The 16,587-nt window shown below is 43.1% G+C and overlaps 1 protein-coding gene across 5 annotated transcripts in view; it reads left to right on the plus strand.

Annotated features, from left to right (window-relative positions):
- The window catches only part of LOC121314110 (MAGUK p55 subfamily member 7-like), a 147,647-nt gene that overhangs the window by 52,787 nt on the left and 78,273 nt on the right, over window positions 1-16,587 (plus strand). For all 5 annotated transcript variants that reach the window (XM_041247025.1, XM_041247021.1, XM_041247022.1 and 2 more), the window contains exon 4: window positions 16,312-16,430. In XM_041247025.1, coding sequence (XP_041102959.1) covers window positions 16,312-16,430 — 119 coding nt within the window. The remainder of the gene's footprint in view (window positions 1-16,311; window positions 16,431-16,587) is intronic.

Consider the following 16,587-nt stretch of genomic DNA (forward strand, 5'->3'; position numbering starts at 1 on the left):
GGTGATCCGGATTGTGCTGACCCTGGTCGACAGCTCCGGATAGGTGAGTTAACTGTCTGGTGGTGCAAAACGCAGACAATTACAAAACAAACACAACAATACACAACACGTAATTCTCTGCAACAACGAGAGCTCCTCTCTCGCTCCTTCTCTCTCCGCACATTTACCCAAATGAAGGAGAAGACCAGCGTTACCCTGGCCCCTATATGTAATCCCGCATGATATCGAGATAAACGGTTGCAGCTGCCTTATTACTTGCAGCTGCCTCTCGTTTATCTCTCAAATCAATACGGTCTTACAACAGAGTCGCGCTTCCATCCAGGCTGACCCACTTCCCTGACCCGGAAACGAACTGTCAGGCCAGCCCTTCCAGATGCTTCTCCTCCCGTTCTTTAGCGCCCTCACAGGTTGGGAGGAAGATTTATCACCAGAACTCATCTTTCCGTCACATATCCCACCGCTCAGAGTGGAGCCGAAGGAACACTCGGCTAAATCTACCTTCCCCATTACTCCCCCCTCCCGGGAAAAATAATCCGCATTTTGGTGGTCTTTCCCCGCACGGTGTACCATGTGGTACATGAAGGGCTGCAATGCCAGATACCACCGAGTTATCCGGGCATTGCTGTCCTTCATTGTGCTTAACCACTTGAGTGGGGCGTGGTCTGTGACCAGATCGAATGAGTGTCCCAGCAGGTAGTATCGTAAAGAGTGAGTAGCCCATTTAATGGCCAAACACTCTTTTTCGACTACGGAGTAGTTGCGTTCCCGAGGTAACATTTTTTTACTGAGGTATAATATCGGGTGCTCTACTCCAGCTACTTTTTGGGACAAGACTGCACCCAAACCTACATCCGATGCGTCGGTGTGGAGGATGAATCTCTTGGTGAAATCTGGTGTGATAAGAGTGGGGGCCTGGCAAAGTGTACGCTTAATAGTATCAAACGCTCCCTGACACTCAGCTGACCATTTAATTAAATTTGGAGCACTCTTTTTGGTGAGGTCGACTAACGGGTTAACCACTGTGGCGTACTCGGGGATGAAGCGGCGGTAATAACCGGCTAAGCCCAGTAGTGACCTCACCTGAGTCTTGGTTTTGGGGATCGCTGCATCAACCAAAGCCTGGATTTTGGTGACTACAGGTCTCACCCTTCCATTCCCCATTAAAAATCCCAAATATTGAGTCTCTGTTTTGGCAAACGCACATTTCCTCAAGTTAGCTGTCAGCCGGGCTGCCCTTAGAGACTGAAGAACGGCTGCAACCCTAGCCAAATGCTCTCGCCAGGTGGAGCTGTAAATCACCACATCATCAATATACGCTGCTGCATATTCATGATGTGGGCGTAAAACCTGATCCATCAGTCTCTGAAAGGCAGCGGGCGCACCATGTAGCCCAAACGGCATGGTTTTAAAGTGGAACAGCCCTTCTGGTGTTGAAAATGCGGTTTTCTCTCTGGAGCTGCGGGTTAAAGGGATTTGCCAATATCCCTTCGTCAGGTCCAGAGTGGAAATAAACCTCGCTTTTCCCAGTCTGTCTAAAAGTTCGTCGACCCGAGGCATGGGATATGCATCGAACTTAGCAATAGCGTTCACCTTTCTGAAATCCACACAGAAGCGGTTGGTGCCGTCTTTCTTAGCCACTATGACGATCGGACTGCACCACTCGCTCCTGGAAGGCTCAATCACCCCAAGCTCGAGCATATCCCATACCTCTTTGCGAACGCCACTTCGTCGACTTTCCGGGATCCGGTACGGTCTCTCTCGCACTGTGACACCTGGTGGAGAGATAATGTCATATTCAACTAAGTTTGTCCTGCCGGGCACGTCAGAAAAAACATCGCTGAACTCCTCAATAAGCTTACGCAGCTCTCTTTGCTGATCCGGAACCAATTGTTCCCCCATAGAAATCGCTCTTGTGCTCGGGGTCTCTGGACAGGGACCTAAATCATCCTCCATATTGCCTGGGGCTATAAATAAGACCTCCCTTGCCTGCCAGGGCTTTAATAAATTGACATGATAAATTTCACGTTCATTTCGGCGATCGGGCTGTCTAATTTCATAATTTACTTTCCCTATAGCCCGAATCACCTCATACGGCCCCTGCCATTTAGCACACAGTTTCGATTCAGATGAGGGAAGTAGCAGCATTACCTTGTCCCCTGGTCGAAAGGTTCGAATCCGTGCATTTTTGTTGTAATGCTGCTGTTGTCGGTGCTGAGCCGATCTGAGGTTGTCTTGGGCCAAACGACCGACCAAATCCAGGCGATCTCTTAGTAGGAGCACATGCTTCACTACATTTTTAGACGAGCCTTTGTGCTCCTCCCACCCCTCCCTCAGCAGGTCGAGAATGCCGCGAGGCTGCCGGCCGTACAGGAGCTCAAAGGGGGAGAACCCCGTTGAACTCTGCGGCACTTCTCTCACCGCAAAAAGGAGGTAGGGAAGAAGCGATGCCCAATGTTTCTGCTCCTGTGTTACAAATCGCCTCAGCATCGACTTTAAGGTCTGATTAAAACGTTCAACCAAACCGTCCGATTGTGGATGATAAACGGACGTCCTGATGGGACGTATTTTTAATATTTTGTACACCTGCTGTAACGTATTGGACAAAAAATTGGTTCCGTGATCCGTCAAAATCTCCTTGGGGATCCCTACTCTAGCCATAATCTGCGCTAACTCGGTGGCTATTGCAGCTGCACTAGTGGACCTCAATGGAACTGCCTCTGGGTATCGCGTTGCATAATCCACCACTACTAATATATGCGTATACCCAGAGTCAGAAGGTAGCAAAGGGCCCATTATGTCCATTGCAATGCGCTCGAACGGAGTGGAAATAATCGGCAGTGGGACCAAAGGAGCGGGGCGCACTCGACCTGGCGCTACTCGCTGGCAGTCTGGGCATGTGGCTACATATTTCGACACATCAGTATGAAGACCGAGCCAATAGAATCGAGCCAATATTCGCTCCCTCGTCTTCTCGGCTCCGAGGTGCCCCGCAAAAGGGATATCATGCGCCAGCCTCATGACCTCGGTCCGACAAGACGGGGGAACCAATAATTGTGTTACAGGCTGTCCTGTGCCCGCGGCTAGGTTTACCCTATATAGTAATTGCCCCTTTATACTGAAATGTGGATATACTAGCGGCCCAGCGCCATCAACATCCTTACCTTCAATGGACCGGACCTGCCCCCAAGCGTGCACCAGTGACGGGTCGTTCTTTTGGCCCCACACTAGGTCCGCGCTTGAGTACCACGGGTCCGGTATATTGAGAGGGGCTGGAATAACCTCTGCCCTAGTCGGCCCAGTAACCTCGCTCTCTCGGTCGCACTGCGTTCCCACTCCCTTCGACTGGCGTTTGTTACCATTACAGCACTCTCCCACCAGACCCCAGCCTTGTCTCAAAGACGCTCCCTCCCATTTCGCGGTCCGTCTCTCCTTATTTGTTTTTCTAGGACGGAACAGAGGGGAAAACATTTCAGGATGAAAAGGAAACACATCACCAATCCGTTCCTTTTTCCCTTTTTCTGCCACGTTTACGTGTGTGGCTGAGACTGCCATTATTTGCACCAATTCTTTGAATTTTGGCCAGTCTCGGCCCAGAATAACTGGGTGCGGCAACCTTTCCGCCACCCCGACTACAAGGTGACGTTTTATCGGTCCTACCGATAAATATACTTTTAGGGTGGGGTATGCCGCCGTGTCTCCATGGATACAGGAGATGGCCACCTGACCTTGTGGCCGCCACGACATACCGCCCAAGAGAGCTGTCCTGATCAAGGTCTGCTCACACCCTGTGTCCACTAACGCGTGGGTTTTCACATTCCCTAAAACCACGTCAATCAGACAGGGCCCCTCCCAACCGTTTTCCCCCTGCTTACCCGTTCCAGGTGTCCAGTTGCATGCAGCCACGTCACACTCCATAGCAGCGGGGCATGACCTGGCCCTATGTCCTGGCTGGTTACACCTAAAACAGAGTGGAGGGACAGAGGGGGCATAGGTTAAATATCTGTCCCGCTGCTGGTAGGGCAACGGGGCAGGGGCAACACCTCTACCCCAGCTGGGGGCCATCCTCGGTCTCCATGGGGGGGAGGCAAGGGGGCCCAACGGGGTCGGCGGTCTGGGAGGTCTGGGTGCCGGGACCGAGGGTGATGGTGGTGGTGTTGGAGGAGAGGGAGGGAGAGGTTGGTTCCTGAGCAGGGCAGGGGCTGACAGGATCCCGACCCGGGCTGACGTCAAAGAGTCCTCAAAATCTTCGGCCAATTTGACCGCCTCCTCCAGGGTGTCAGGGTTGTGGCGCCGTACCCACGCCTGAGTTTCGGCGCCGACCACATGGCAGAATTGTTCCACCACAATGGCTTCCCCCATTTGTTGAGCGGTCTTCTTCTCTGGGGTCAGCCAATGGACCATGTGGTCGCACAACCGCTGTGCCACCACCCTGGGGCGTGTCTCCGGGGCTCTCCGGTACTCGCGGAACCGCGTCCGGTGGGTCTCCGCGGTGATGTTGAGACGACGGAGGATAGCCTGCTTGACTAGGTCATAGTCAGTGGCGTACTGGTCGCTCAGGGCTTGGTAAGCTGCCTGCGCTTCCCCGATCAGGCAAGGTCCTAGCTGGCTTGCCCAGAACTCCCGAGGCCATCCCGCCGCGGTTGCCAGCCGCTCGAACGCCACCAAAAATGCCTCCGGATCATCCTCCGCCGTCATTTTCATGGCCCGTGCCTTCGGGGCCGACATCAATGATGTTCCGGTAGGGGTCGCTCCTGCAGCAACGATCAGCCCTACCCGTTCAATGAGCGCCGTATAGCGCTCCTCCCTCCGTCTCTCCTCTGCATCCCGTCTGGTCTCCAGTGCCTGCAGCAACTCCGCCAGCGCGTTGCGGTCCATAGTCCCGTGTTCTGACACCACGTGTGGCAAAGTGGCTAGTGGAGGGGAACAGGTAAAACGGTGATGCGATGCAGGAGTGACAGGCAGACAACAGTTTCCAGTGAAAAGGTGCTTTTATTTATAATCCAGGTCTGGTGACCGTTAAATAATAAATCCCCGGCTATACACAACAATGTGTAAAGCACGGGGATAGCAATAACACAGACACAGTCCCGAACAAAACGAACACACGGTCACCAGTCCTGGGTGAGTGCAGACGTGCTTGTGGTGGGTGAAGACACTGTATTTCGTGACGGTTCCGTGCAGTGGTGATCCGGATTGTGCTGACCCTGGTCGACAGCTCCGGATAGGTGAGTTAACTGTCTGGTGGTGCAAAACGCAGACAATTACAAAACAAACACAACAATACACAACACGTAATTCTCTGCAACAACGAGAGCTCCTCTCTCGCTCCTTCTCTCTCCGCACATTTACCCAAACGAAGGAGAAGACCAGCGTTACCCTGGCCCCTATATGTAATCCCGCATGATATCGAGATAAACGGTTGCAGCTGCCTTATTACTTGCAGCTGCCTCTCGTTTATCTCTCAAATCAATACGGTCTTACAACAGAGTCGCGCTTCCATCCAGGCTGACCCACTTCCCTGACCCGGAAACGAACTGTCAGGCCAGCCCTTCCAGATGCTTCTCCTCCCGTTCTTTAGCGCCCTCACAGGTTGGGAGGAAGATTTATCACCAGAACTCATCTTTCCGTCACAGTAATTTAATTTATTGTGTGAGTGTTAATGTGTGTGTGTCTGTGTGTGTAGTCTAGTGTGACAACCTCTGAACTCAGTGCATTCTTCACACTCCTGGAGACAAAAGGTCCATACATCTGCCTTTTGTTATCTCCTTGCGACCCCCTTTGATGCCAGTGGGATTATCTCTTTTGATCTCTCTGAAGTCTAGAGCCTGTTCCCTTCTAGTCCACAGCATTGTTATCTCATTAGCTTGCAGTCATTGTTGGGCAGTTTGTAGACGCATTGTCTCTATCAGTGGTTAGCAGTACATGCAATTTGAACCAAACAGTCTGCTATCTGCAATATTAGTCTCTTTTCAGAAAAGAACACCAGTATAGCTCTGCCAGTCCACATGCGTAGCAAACTCCTAATCAATTCTCAATCCATGTTTTCCAGCACTTACAATAACTGATTCTGAGTTTCAATGGTTAAAAATAAAATATCAAACAGAACGAAATTTCAATGTACCATTTGTAATTTGTTAATATGAGAGAATTGGTCAGGGGTCTGAATACTTTTGCAAGGCACTGTGTGTATATGTATGTATGTATGTATATATATATATGTGTGTGTGTGTGTGTGTGTGTGTATATATATATATATATATATATATATATATATATATATATATATATATATATATATATATATATATATATATATATATTTGTCATTTGCTCATTTGTACCAGTAGACAAGATGAATACAGTTAGTTATTCATGAAACCATTCCTGGGACTGAGTTATGAAGATAAGCTTCAGGTGAAAAGATTAAGACCTCATCGTTCTGTTTTTAGTCCTGGAGCAGTCCTCAAAAGACAGGGGTAATGAGCATGTTTGGCAGTTTGCAGCTCCCTGGTACAAAAAAAGTGACTTTGTGGCAGTGCTTCTCGAGTCATTGTTCTGCTTTCCCTGCTTGATGTTTGGTGGTGAAGTGACTTGGACGCAAATAGGAGTGAATGACTCTTTCCGAAAAAACTAAAACACGAATCATGTAAATCCCACTTAGACAACATAATAAAGCTGGCGATGTTAAGTGTAAATATTACAACACAGTTGGACGAAAGCTGTCCTATCGGGATAAGAAAGCCTAACGAGGTGGTTGAAAGAAATCGGTACGCTCTGTCTAAATTAATCGATTCTGTGGTTTTGTGGTGCTTTTTGAATTACGTGGTCATAATGAAAGTCATCTTTTGAAGTGTTTAGGGGTGTAGTGGATTTTGTATCCATGTAGGCAGTGCAATGGAGAAGCTTGTGAAAACTACACAGCGTTTAAGGGCACTTCGGAACCCATTCAGAATGAAGTGCTCCACTGTATGCTAGATGTGATTAGGGAGCACACTGTCTAGCAGTTGACAAGCACCGAATGTGTGGCTATACAAGCTGACGATACCACTGGCGTGTCAGTCAGTACTGGTTTATCAGTATATTGATGGAAAAAAAGACTTAAAAGACTTGTGCAGAATCAATTGCTACAGCTTTACTTTATCAACTGACTTTGGTTTTCCTGGAGCACTGTAATAAACAAAAGCTGATTGCTCAAAGCGACGATGGTAGCAGTGTGTTGCATGGAGAAACTGGCGGGGTTCAAAGGAAGGTGAAGAACAGATCTCCTAATGTGAATTTATGCCCATTAGCTAAACCTAAACATGGAGAAAGCTGTATTTTCGTGCATCTTCAAAGAGGGCCGAGGTACTGAATGCCGTAGGAAGCAGGAGGCTTCCGAGAGGGAAAGCAACATGATGGGATTTCTGTATTCAGACAGATAATGTTGTCTACGAGCACAGAGAGGACTTCCTTCAATGCTTGAAGACAATCAAAAGTTCAGGGGCTTTTGAGTCCAGTGCAAAGCCAGGGGGTTTATTTGGATACTGGAAGACAGGGAGTTCCTTTTTCTTTTTTGCGATATAATGCCCCATGTTGACGTGTTGTATGGTCGGCTCCAGGAACAACACACTGATACAATCTACGCTGAGAGAGTTACTGCCAAGTTTATCAGAAGTATCAACAAAGTGCGTGAATGCATTGACGATCGGGTTTAAAATGAAATGTGTGACATACTAATAGTCAGTGCAATTTCAAAGGAATGCCTTGCATTCGCAAACCATCTGGTGAGTGCAAAGTGACTTGCTTGAAAGACGCAACCAATGCTTTCCAATGAAGCATTAACTGGTAAGCATATCCGGTGCTTAATAAAGAAAGATTATGCACTGAACTTTGTTATATACAGGAAGCCAAAATTTCATTGTGCTAGTCGTGCCATGGCACTATTTCAGTTCCTTAAATCTGCAGGATACATTTTTAGAAACTGTAACATTACTGCAAATAAAGGGGATAAAAACGTTTAAGAAACACGATGAACCAGGGTCGATTCTGTCGGTAGAGATTCTGATCAACGAGATACCAGACTTCAACAGGAGAACCATTGAGAAGATAGCTGCCCTTAAAGATCAAAATTCTTGTATAAGTAGGCCAGTGCTGTCTATTTAACCGCTTTACTTCATTTAATTATACGTATGATGTTTCTATTTTTGTTAATTAAAATATATTCGTATTAATATACGTTCTACATAGAGCTATGTAGATACATTTAGCTGATTAAATTACATAGTAAACAAATAAATAAATAAATTAATTCACCACATGCGAATATACTGGCTATACATAGCATCAAAGCATATTAATCATTTCAATGGTAAGAAAGAATCGATGTGAAAACGGCTTGTACTGTATGCATTTGTTAACTTTTTCTGCAACGCCCCACTTGATCCAAAGTTCACCAGTCACCACTGTGTTTAACCTTCTCGATTTGACATTCCTGGGGTTTACGGTTAGTCTGAGCAGACAATTCGGTGACTTTAAAAGCTTGCAGGCCTGTCTGCTGCTTTCAATATCCAGAGTTTGGACTGGAGTTGTGAGAACTGATACCGCTCCGTTTACATTCTGTTTTTGTAGCTTGCTTTAGTTCTTGTGGTAGACCATACTGTCGTTTTTGCATTTGGGAGAGCTGTTAAAAGCACAGTTGAAGATAACTCCGCCTGTTGCCAGGGCACACTCTGCTGCACACATGTTGCTCTTTGTCTCTTTTAAAAGAGAAGTTTCATAACCGTGTAATATAGTATTCAAGACCACATGTTCCTGTTGGTAAGTTCTCCTAGTAGAAATGTTGTGAAGTCTGCTGTGCCTGTAGAGATGCCATTGCTTCAGTAGTTCTTGCATGGCTGTTACCATTGTGGTTTTAATATTGCTGTCCTGGAGATTATGACAATGGGGCGGCTGGCGAGAGCTGCTGATTTTTATACTGTGCTGTAGGAGTTGCTGGTTCTTTGCTCTTCAGCACCTTTACAAGGCACTTCTTAATTAATGTTTGTTAAGAAAATAATTTTACCTTACTGGATAGGCTGGAAGCAGGGTATTCGAAAGGTAGGGACTGTAAAATACTGATGGGCTCACAGCACACTAACTGTGCAAGGGGCTGCTTGTCATGTTTGCATTTACTGAAGTGTAGAGAGCAAATGTTAAATGCTCAGTACGCTCTGTTTGTCATTATTATGCTTGTAAATAACAGGGCACACATTAAAACATCTCCTGATCAAAATTAGGCCACATAATGAATTGATCCGTGCTCTTGGATGCAAAGGGTTAAGTGCATGATACCCCAGTAGTAATAATATCAGACTACTGTTATCTTCATTTCATTTTTATCCTAAACTTGTTTCAAATAAAACAATCCCTAACTGGTTTTCATTTTGAAATCAATAATTATGGTGTTGGTAGTATGCTGGTGAACATTTATTTAATGGTTCTCTTCTCACCAAAATACAGCTTTAACAAATTAAACTATAACAAAGGAAGCTAAATAGTTTAAATGTAAGGCAAAAAAGAAAAATAATAAAATGCTCCACCATTGGGACTGGGAAACCAGGGGCTTTGCAGTCAGGCTTCTCTTGCAACCTGTTCCATTAATACTTGTAACAATCTCAAGATTACATGAACTCCTGGAGTTAGTGTACACAGGAGTCTGTTTTAGTTAATTGAGTTGGCCCATGATTCTGGTTTCAGAAAGTGTAAACTGCAATAGAATGGGAACAAATAACTATTCCACATGAGAGGCTAACCGTGAGAGAGTGCTTGCAACTGCACGCTAACTGAGAGAAGCCTGTTTGTTACCCTACATACCCCTGGTCCTGTGACTTACTCTAGCAACACTTCATACAATTCACTGGCTCATTGTTTTTTTGTGTTCTGTCTGGCTGTTTCTGAGCCAGTGTTATGCTGTATTTTCTGTAAATCTACTTTTTTCTATTAGTCATAGTATAGATCTGTACAAGTCCCGTTTCAAAGACAAACAGAAGGCAACCTGTTTGATGGCTTTACCTTTCGACAAGGGGGATTTTAAAGGCTGGTTCTGTCCCGCTTTTATTAAGCCTGTAAAAGTTTACAATGTTATTCTGGGCCATACTTGTATGCTCTTTTAGCAGTAAAATGATCGGGCTCAAGCCCTGCATTTGATAGCCTGGAGTACTAGACAGACGAATAGATAGCCCAAAGAAAAACCCTTTTCCAGACATCCTCACAAACAAGTGTAACGTTTTTGTAGCCCCTTCTAGCCTCCCTTCCTCCTACTCCAAGCAAGGTAATTGTTTCATAATAAGCAACAATAATGAAACCCAGGCTCCATATTTTTTCTCATTTAACTCTGGTTCATAGCTTCCACAGACCTGTCCTAATAATGTAGCTATGAGGGATATGACAAGAATGGTGATATTAAATTTCTCTAGACTAACAGTAAATTTTTCCATACTGATGTCAAGAATGTTGAGCATCTGGAATCTGCAGTGAGCATAGCAACGGGAGCACTTTTATCGATTTAGAGCCATTTATTCTCCTCCCAGGAACTAACATTTTTCCATAAGAATACAGTACTGTAACACAAGAATTTGTTGCAACTGGAAAAGATCCCTGTTTCCAATTACATCAGAATGAAAATTTCCACTTAGTTTAAAGTGTGTGTGTGTCTATATATATATATATATATATATATATATATATATATATATATATATATATATATATATATATATATATATATATATAAATGAGAGAGATTAATTAAAGATGTCTTATTAAAAGGTATAAGAATAACTTCTGTATTAAAACATTGGATTGGAAGATGTCACCCTTGGAAAGGCATGAATTGACTGGTCATTAAAGGGACTGAACATTGGTGCATTTGTTGCTGTTGAAGACAGGTGGCTGTGCATTCAAAGTGCCTCCTTTTCGTTTACTTGTATTGAAAAACAAACTCATTTCTGAGTTTAGAGCAGGTGACCACTTGGTTCCAGTGACAGTCAATTCAAGGGCTTACTGTTCTTGGGTACTATATTCAATCAGCTTGCTGTCCAGGACATGTCATTTTAATAACAGAAAGCCACAAGCACAGTATACATCACACAGTTACTCATTATATCAACAGTGCAGTTTTACAGAATTCCTGTATTTTCCTCTGATGGTGCAATATATAATTGTCCTTGTCCTGTTTTTTTTAGCCATCCTTTGGATTGAACATCCCACTAATAATACTGTCGTAATTTAATATCTTGAAGTATCTGCAATGTGTCACAGACTGCAACGCTCTGTTACTTTAATGAGTTAGATCTCATTTGGGATTCTATTCTTGAGACTGAACAGGACACTTGGACAGCGATTGTGTTTTCAGCGCTACAGTACAAGGTGCCCGATTCTGAATATAATCTGGTGTGCTGCACCTCGGCACCACTAGGAATTTTGGACCATAGAGTAGTTTTGCAGTAGTCTGCTGCATCTGTAAGACATAGAAATTGAGGATAGCAAACAATAATTTAATACTGTTTTCATATCTATACAAGCTTGTAACATGTGGTTTTGAGAATACAAGTACAATTTTTCGGTCATATATTAGTTTAGTTATTTTTCTCGCACATGTATGGAGGTATCTTTGTTGTTGTCTCTTGTTAACTGACTTTCCTGGAGCTTTACACTGAATTGCAGTTTGCACCATTTTCTGTCTAGAAACAAAACTGTTAGTTTTAACTCTACGAACAAGCAACTCAGAATGTTAATTTAAGAACCAAGAGTGTGCAGTTTATCTCACAATTTTAAGAGTAAAGGTTAGCTTTCACAAAAATAAATAAATAATGCAAATCATATTTTGATGTTTAGACTTTGATAAATCTGCCCACTACTATTCACAATATTCTTTGCTTAGTCTGTCATATATATGTGTTTGCAATTATTGATTTAATTCTTGGGTGAAAGTTATTTTAAATTGCAATAATAACATTTCCAACAATGAAAGGTAAAATACAAGTAGTGTTCTCTATTTCAGTACAACGATATGCTTGATCTACCAATTGCCAGCTAAAATGAGAAGTTTCAGTAAAAATGGCTATGCAGTGTGTTGTATGCATTCCCATGAGTTTCTTTTTTAAACTTTTTGTAAAACAGCTTTTTGCTTTTGAAGTGCAATGTCTTTAAAGTGAGATGTTGAGAGATGCAATTTACAACCAAAGCAGCTGCTTTTAAATCTGTAATAATTACAAAACAGCTCATGCGATGATAGTGCTTTAGTAAGCAACGCCAATTACAACACAAGTCGGTGTGCTTTGCAGAACACATTCTTATAAAGAAGCAGTTGTTAAGGCTACAGTGACCATTCAATACCTATACACTCGGGGCTTGTAATTTTATGAAACTACTCAGTTTGAACCACCCTTTGAGTTGTATCTACAAACCAGTGGGCTGGATGGCTGAGCAGATTGGCAGTTGGATAGAAATCTTTTCACCTCTAGGTCTCTGGTTTAAATGTTGGTTATCAATTCGATGCAATTGAACTTACTTCAGGTGGCCTTCTAGAGAAGACCCAGGATTGAATAGACAAGACAACTGAACAATACACTTGTGTTAATAAAAAGGAAAGTAAGGCTTTCACTTTACAAATATTTATAAACGTGTACATTAACATGGGACGTAACAACTTGCTGACTTCCAATGCTTCCTGCTCTTGTAAGGAAACTACTGGTGGAGTGACAAAATGGCCAAATACACATGGTTACCATGTTGTCCACAACACTATTACCATGTAATTGCATAAGTTACTGTGTAAAAACTGAAACCACTGTTTGTTACCCAGTTATTACAATGTAATTAAATGCCTACACATGTCCTGTAATCCAAGGTGCTAACAGCTTTACTGTTTGCACTTGGGTGTTTACGTATTGTGCCAAATTGGCAGGCCAGTTTAATTCCTTATCTCAATGATGAAATCAGTGACATTGTCTTGCATAGAATCCAAAATCGACATGGGATCTGCAATTTAAACTGTCCAGATACATTTAAGCACAAACATTCAAATGAAATATTCACTTTAAGGAAGTCCAAGCTCAGTAAAAGCGTGACAGATGTATTGCTGATTATTATCACTGCTTCAGCACCTGCAGACTGCATGCTAAGTTAGATCAGTTTCTTCTCTTTTACTCCGCTACAATGTCACAGACAAAATATTAAATCATTTGGGAGTATGATTTTTACCACCTGGAAAATATTTCTGAGGGGAGTATTTCACTATACCGACATTTTTACCATTTAAAATATTAAACATGTATACTGAACAGTGGCTCCAGAAATTATTGGAGCACCTCTGCTGGATTGTGTGGCTTGGGCGTGAGATATTTGTTGCCTGTTATACCCTGTTCAGGCCGCTTGCTGACTAAATATCTTGGTATCCCTGAATAGGTGGTATATTTGTTTTCAAATGTTTTCATTTTGTTTACAATAGTAACTGTCACAGGCTTCCTTGTTAAATACAGTAAGTATGTTGGGACCAATCTTGCTTATTTCTTTTGTTTTTATTAGTAGTTATCTTTTCTCTTTAGATTTCTTAAAATAGATTTTTTTTTAACACTGGCATCCTCTTGTCAGTTTTGAGCAGTTATGTAGTGTACTGTATATGTTACGTATGACTGTGAAATAGAATAAAAGATGTAAATATAATTCTTTTACATCCTTATTGTGGGCTCATTTTACAGTTTTAGCAAAAATTATATTAGTCTTGCAACACGCTTCAAAAGTTGACATGTATAGTGTGCGTTTTTTTCCTCATACACAATGTATAATTTAATTTAAAATATTCATCTTGTCTGCAGCTTTGTCCTTTTTTTTTTATTCAGCTTCGTCATTCTTTTTAGCAAGAGAACACTGGAGTACATAATTGTGAATGACTCCTTTGTTATCCAGAACAGTACAATCTGCACGTTAAATATATCAGCTTAATCTGTTAACATGATGGAGACCAGCGCATGTTTAAATTGGTAATAATAGCTACACTGTAAATAACAGCTCCCTGGACAGAGGAGAGGGGAGTCCTGGGAAAGCAGAATGTTTTACTAGACGAGAGACAGGAGTGAACAGTGGATTAATCCCACTGGAGAATCAAGCACACCACGTTCCTGGTGCGGGCTGTGCTGCAGCCTCATTTGGCCAGTGCCTGAGACCAAATGTTTCCTACATCCGTGATAATAATTTGGCTCTTTTTGTGTTTTTTGTGCATTTAGCCAACTTCAGTTTCCATTACAGTTGGTCCAATCATTTCCTTTTAGACTCTAAAAGAACACCAATGAAGATAACCAAATCAATACTGTGTGTGTGTGTGTGTTTTGTCCACAATCAGGATTTGAGACTTACTTGGCCATGGCCTTCCAAGTTAGTGTCGTATCACTGTTGTCAGTTCAGTTTGCATGGTTAGTTAAATAGCACTTGAGTCCCAGTACCTTTTACAGTAACACAACCTGCTGCAGGTGCGTAAAAACAAAGAATATCAGATCGGTACAGTATTTGTGTGCTATTTTGTGTACCCAACTCCCGGCACTATTGTGCTGTACTGTAGGTTACTGCTTCCCTGTGACATCTGAAAGTCCATTATCTGTGTGACTTTGACACCCTGCTGAAATGCAGCTTGGTGCAACTGCTTCCTAACTCAGTAAGTACTGTATGATCTTGCTTGGGAAAGCTGCTTCAGTTGACAATAACAAATGGCAATAAGAAATATAGGAGCTGGGGTCTCTGAGAGACTCATCTGGAAAGAGATGGCTGTGTGGTGCACAGGGTTAATCATACAGTCAGGGGAGCGCCTGGTGCCTTTGTCCTCCTGCAGGCTGGTAGCTCCCTGACATCCACTCTCGAGCTTCTGGGATATTGGCTTGTATGTGGAATCAGTGGACGCCCACTGACTAAATTACTTTTTGTTTTTTATCTATTTGAATTTCAAACATAGCCAACTATTCTCCATTACAAATGCTGGTGAGCCCAGCTTTTCCTGTGTTTTTTTTTTTTTTTGTTTGTTTTTTTAGTTGAGGCATAAGGGGGTGAAGTTTAATTTTACTTGGCCAACGAGCCAGAAACTGATATCATTTAAAACCTGGATTGCCTGAGGAAATCTAACCAGCAGGTCACACTGGCTTCTGCTGTTTTAAACAGTAATTTTTGTTTTCTGTTAAACATATACAGTTGTGTAGATTTTGTTTTTAATGTGTGGAATCAATAAAGTGCACGACTTAACAGCTGTGGTGTGTAGTAAAATTGTGAGATTGAGCTACACAGCCCACCTATAACAGGTTATGAGATTCTGTTGAGATACATTTTCCATATACCTCTGCTCCCCATCGTCCTGTATCCCCTAAATCTTTTAGAATATGCCACACGTTCTCCAGATTTCAGAGCTGTAAATGAATGAAGAAAGCATATGCATCACAGCTGCGTTCTCCCTTGTGTCGATTCCCACTCAGATGTCCGTGCAGTTCTGGGTTTCCTATACAGTAGTACAGGGCTGACTATATTATCCAAAACCCTTTAAAATGCATGCAAAGTACACTTTAGCCAAAGTGCCACCTTGGATTCAAAGCCTGAAGCAGGTTGGGTCTGGTAAGATTGGTACTTCTATGAGGAAATGTACAAGAAGCATAATGGATTAAAAGAGCCATGCATGTAGACGTGGAGGTTGCAGGTTTAGTAAGTATGGTAGACGAGCAACCAACCAACAGACATCAAAACTTTTAAAATGTTTGTCTTAAGGTGATGTACCCACTGGCTGCATATGGAGGGAAGGGTGGTGTGCTACTCTTGATTTTGCTTGAGAGTAGTGAATTAGTAAAGGATCCAGCTACAGTATAGAATAGTACAATTATTCTGTAACTGTAAATGATCAAATTGTGAAAAAAGACTGTTGTAGTGGTGGATGATAAAGTCAAAACAGGAATTGGTGAGATTGGGTGCAAAACTTACTGTACAAAATCCTTACAATTGGAGAAACATGTAAAGGAAAAGCTGAAACAATGACGGGAAACGTTTTGTTCTGACATGACATACTGTACAGCAGCAACAGCTTATAGAAGCTACTCTAGTGCAGTCTCGCCAGAGAGCTGTGTATTGACAGGGAAGGATGGTTTGCAACTCTGCTTTAGCTATTTAATTCAAATGTGTAATACACAGCTTAAATAAGACCAAAACAGGCTGCTATGAGACCTCCCTAGATCTTTCTTGTTAATTACAAATGACTCTTGGCAAACCATCTGCTTTCAAGCGAATGAGGTCAGTGCGCCTACATTTAAAATTTTTCTTTTTCAGATCTGTATGAACTGCTGGCTGCCTTGCCTTCTCAGCTCCGGCCACATGTGGACAGGCAGGAAGACCAGACCTTCCTTCGAGATATGTTTGGTGAAAAAAGTCTCCATTCCCTGATGAAGGTAACCCTACTTTCCATTGCCCTCTGAGAACAAATATGTGGAAAATGTGTTATGGAGCATCATCTAGACGGTCTACCAAGCAAAGTGCCCAGCCTCTCGTTCCCTCACAAACAACGGCACCTTATTCCAGTAGCGCCACTGATAGCATTCCTTTGGC

This window comes from Polyodon spathula, chromosome 4, assembly GCF_017654505.1.
Source record: "Polyodon spathula isolate WHYD16114869_AA chromosome 4, ASM1765450v1, whole genome shotgun sequence".
In the NCBI taxonomy this organism is placed as follows: Eukaryota; Metazoa; Chordata; class Actinopteri; order Acipenseriformes; family Polyodontidae; genus Polyodon; species Polyodon spathula.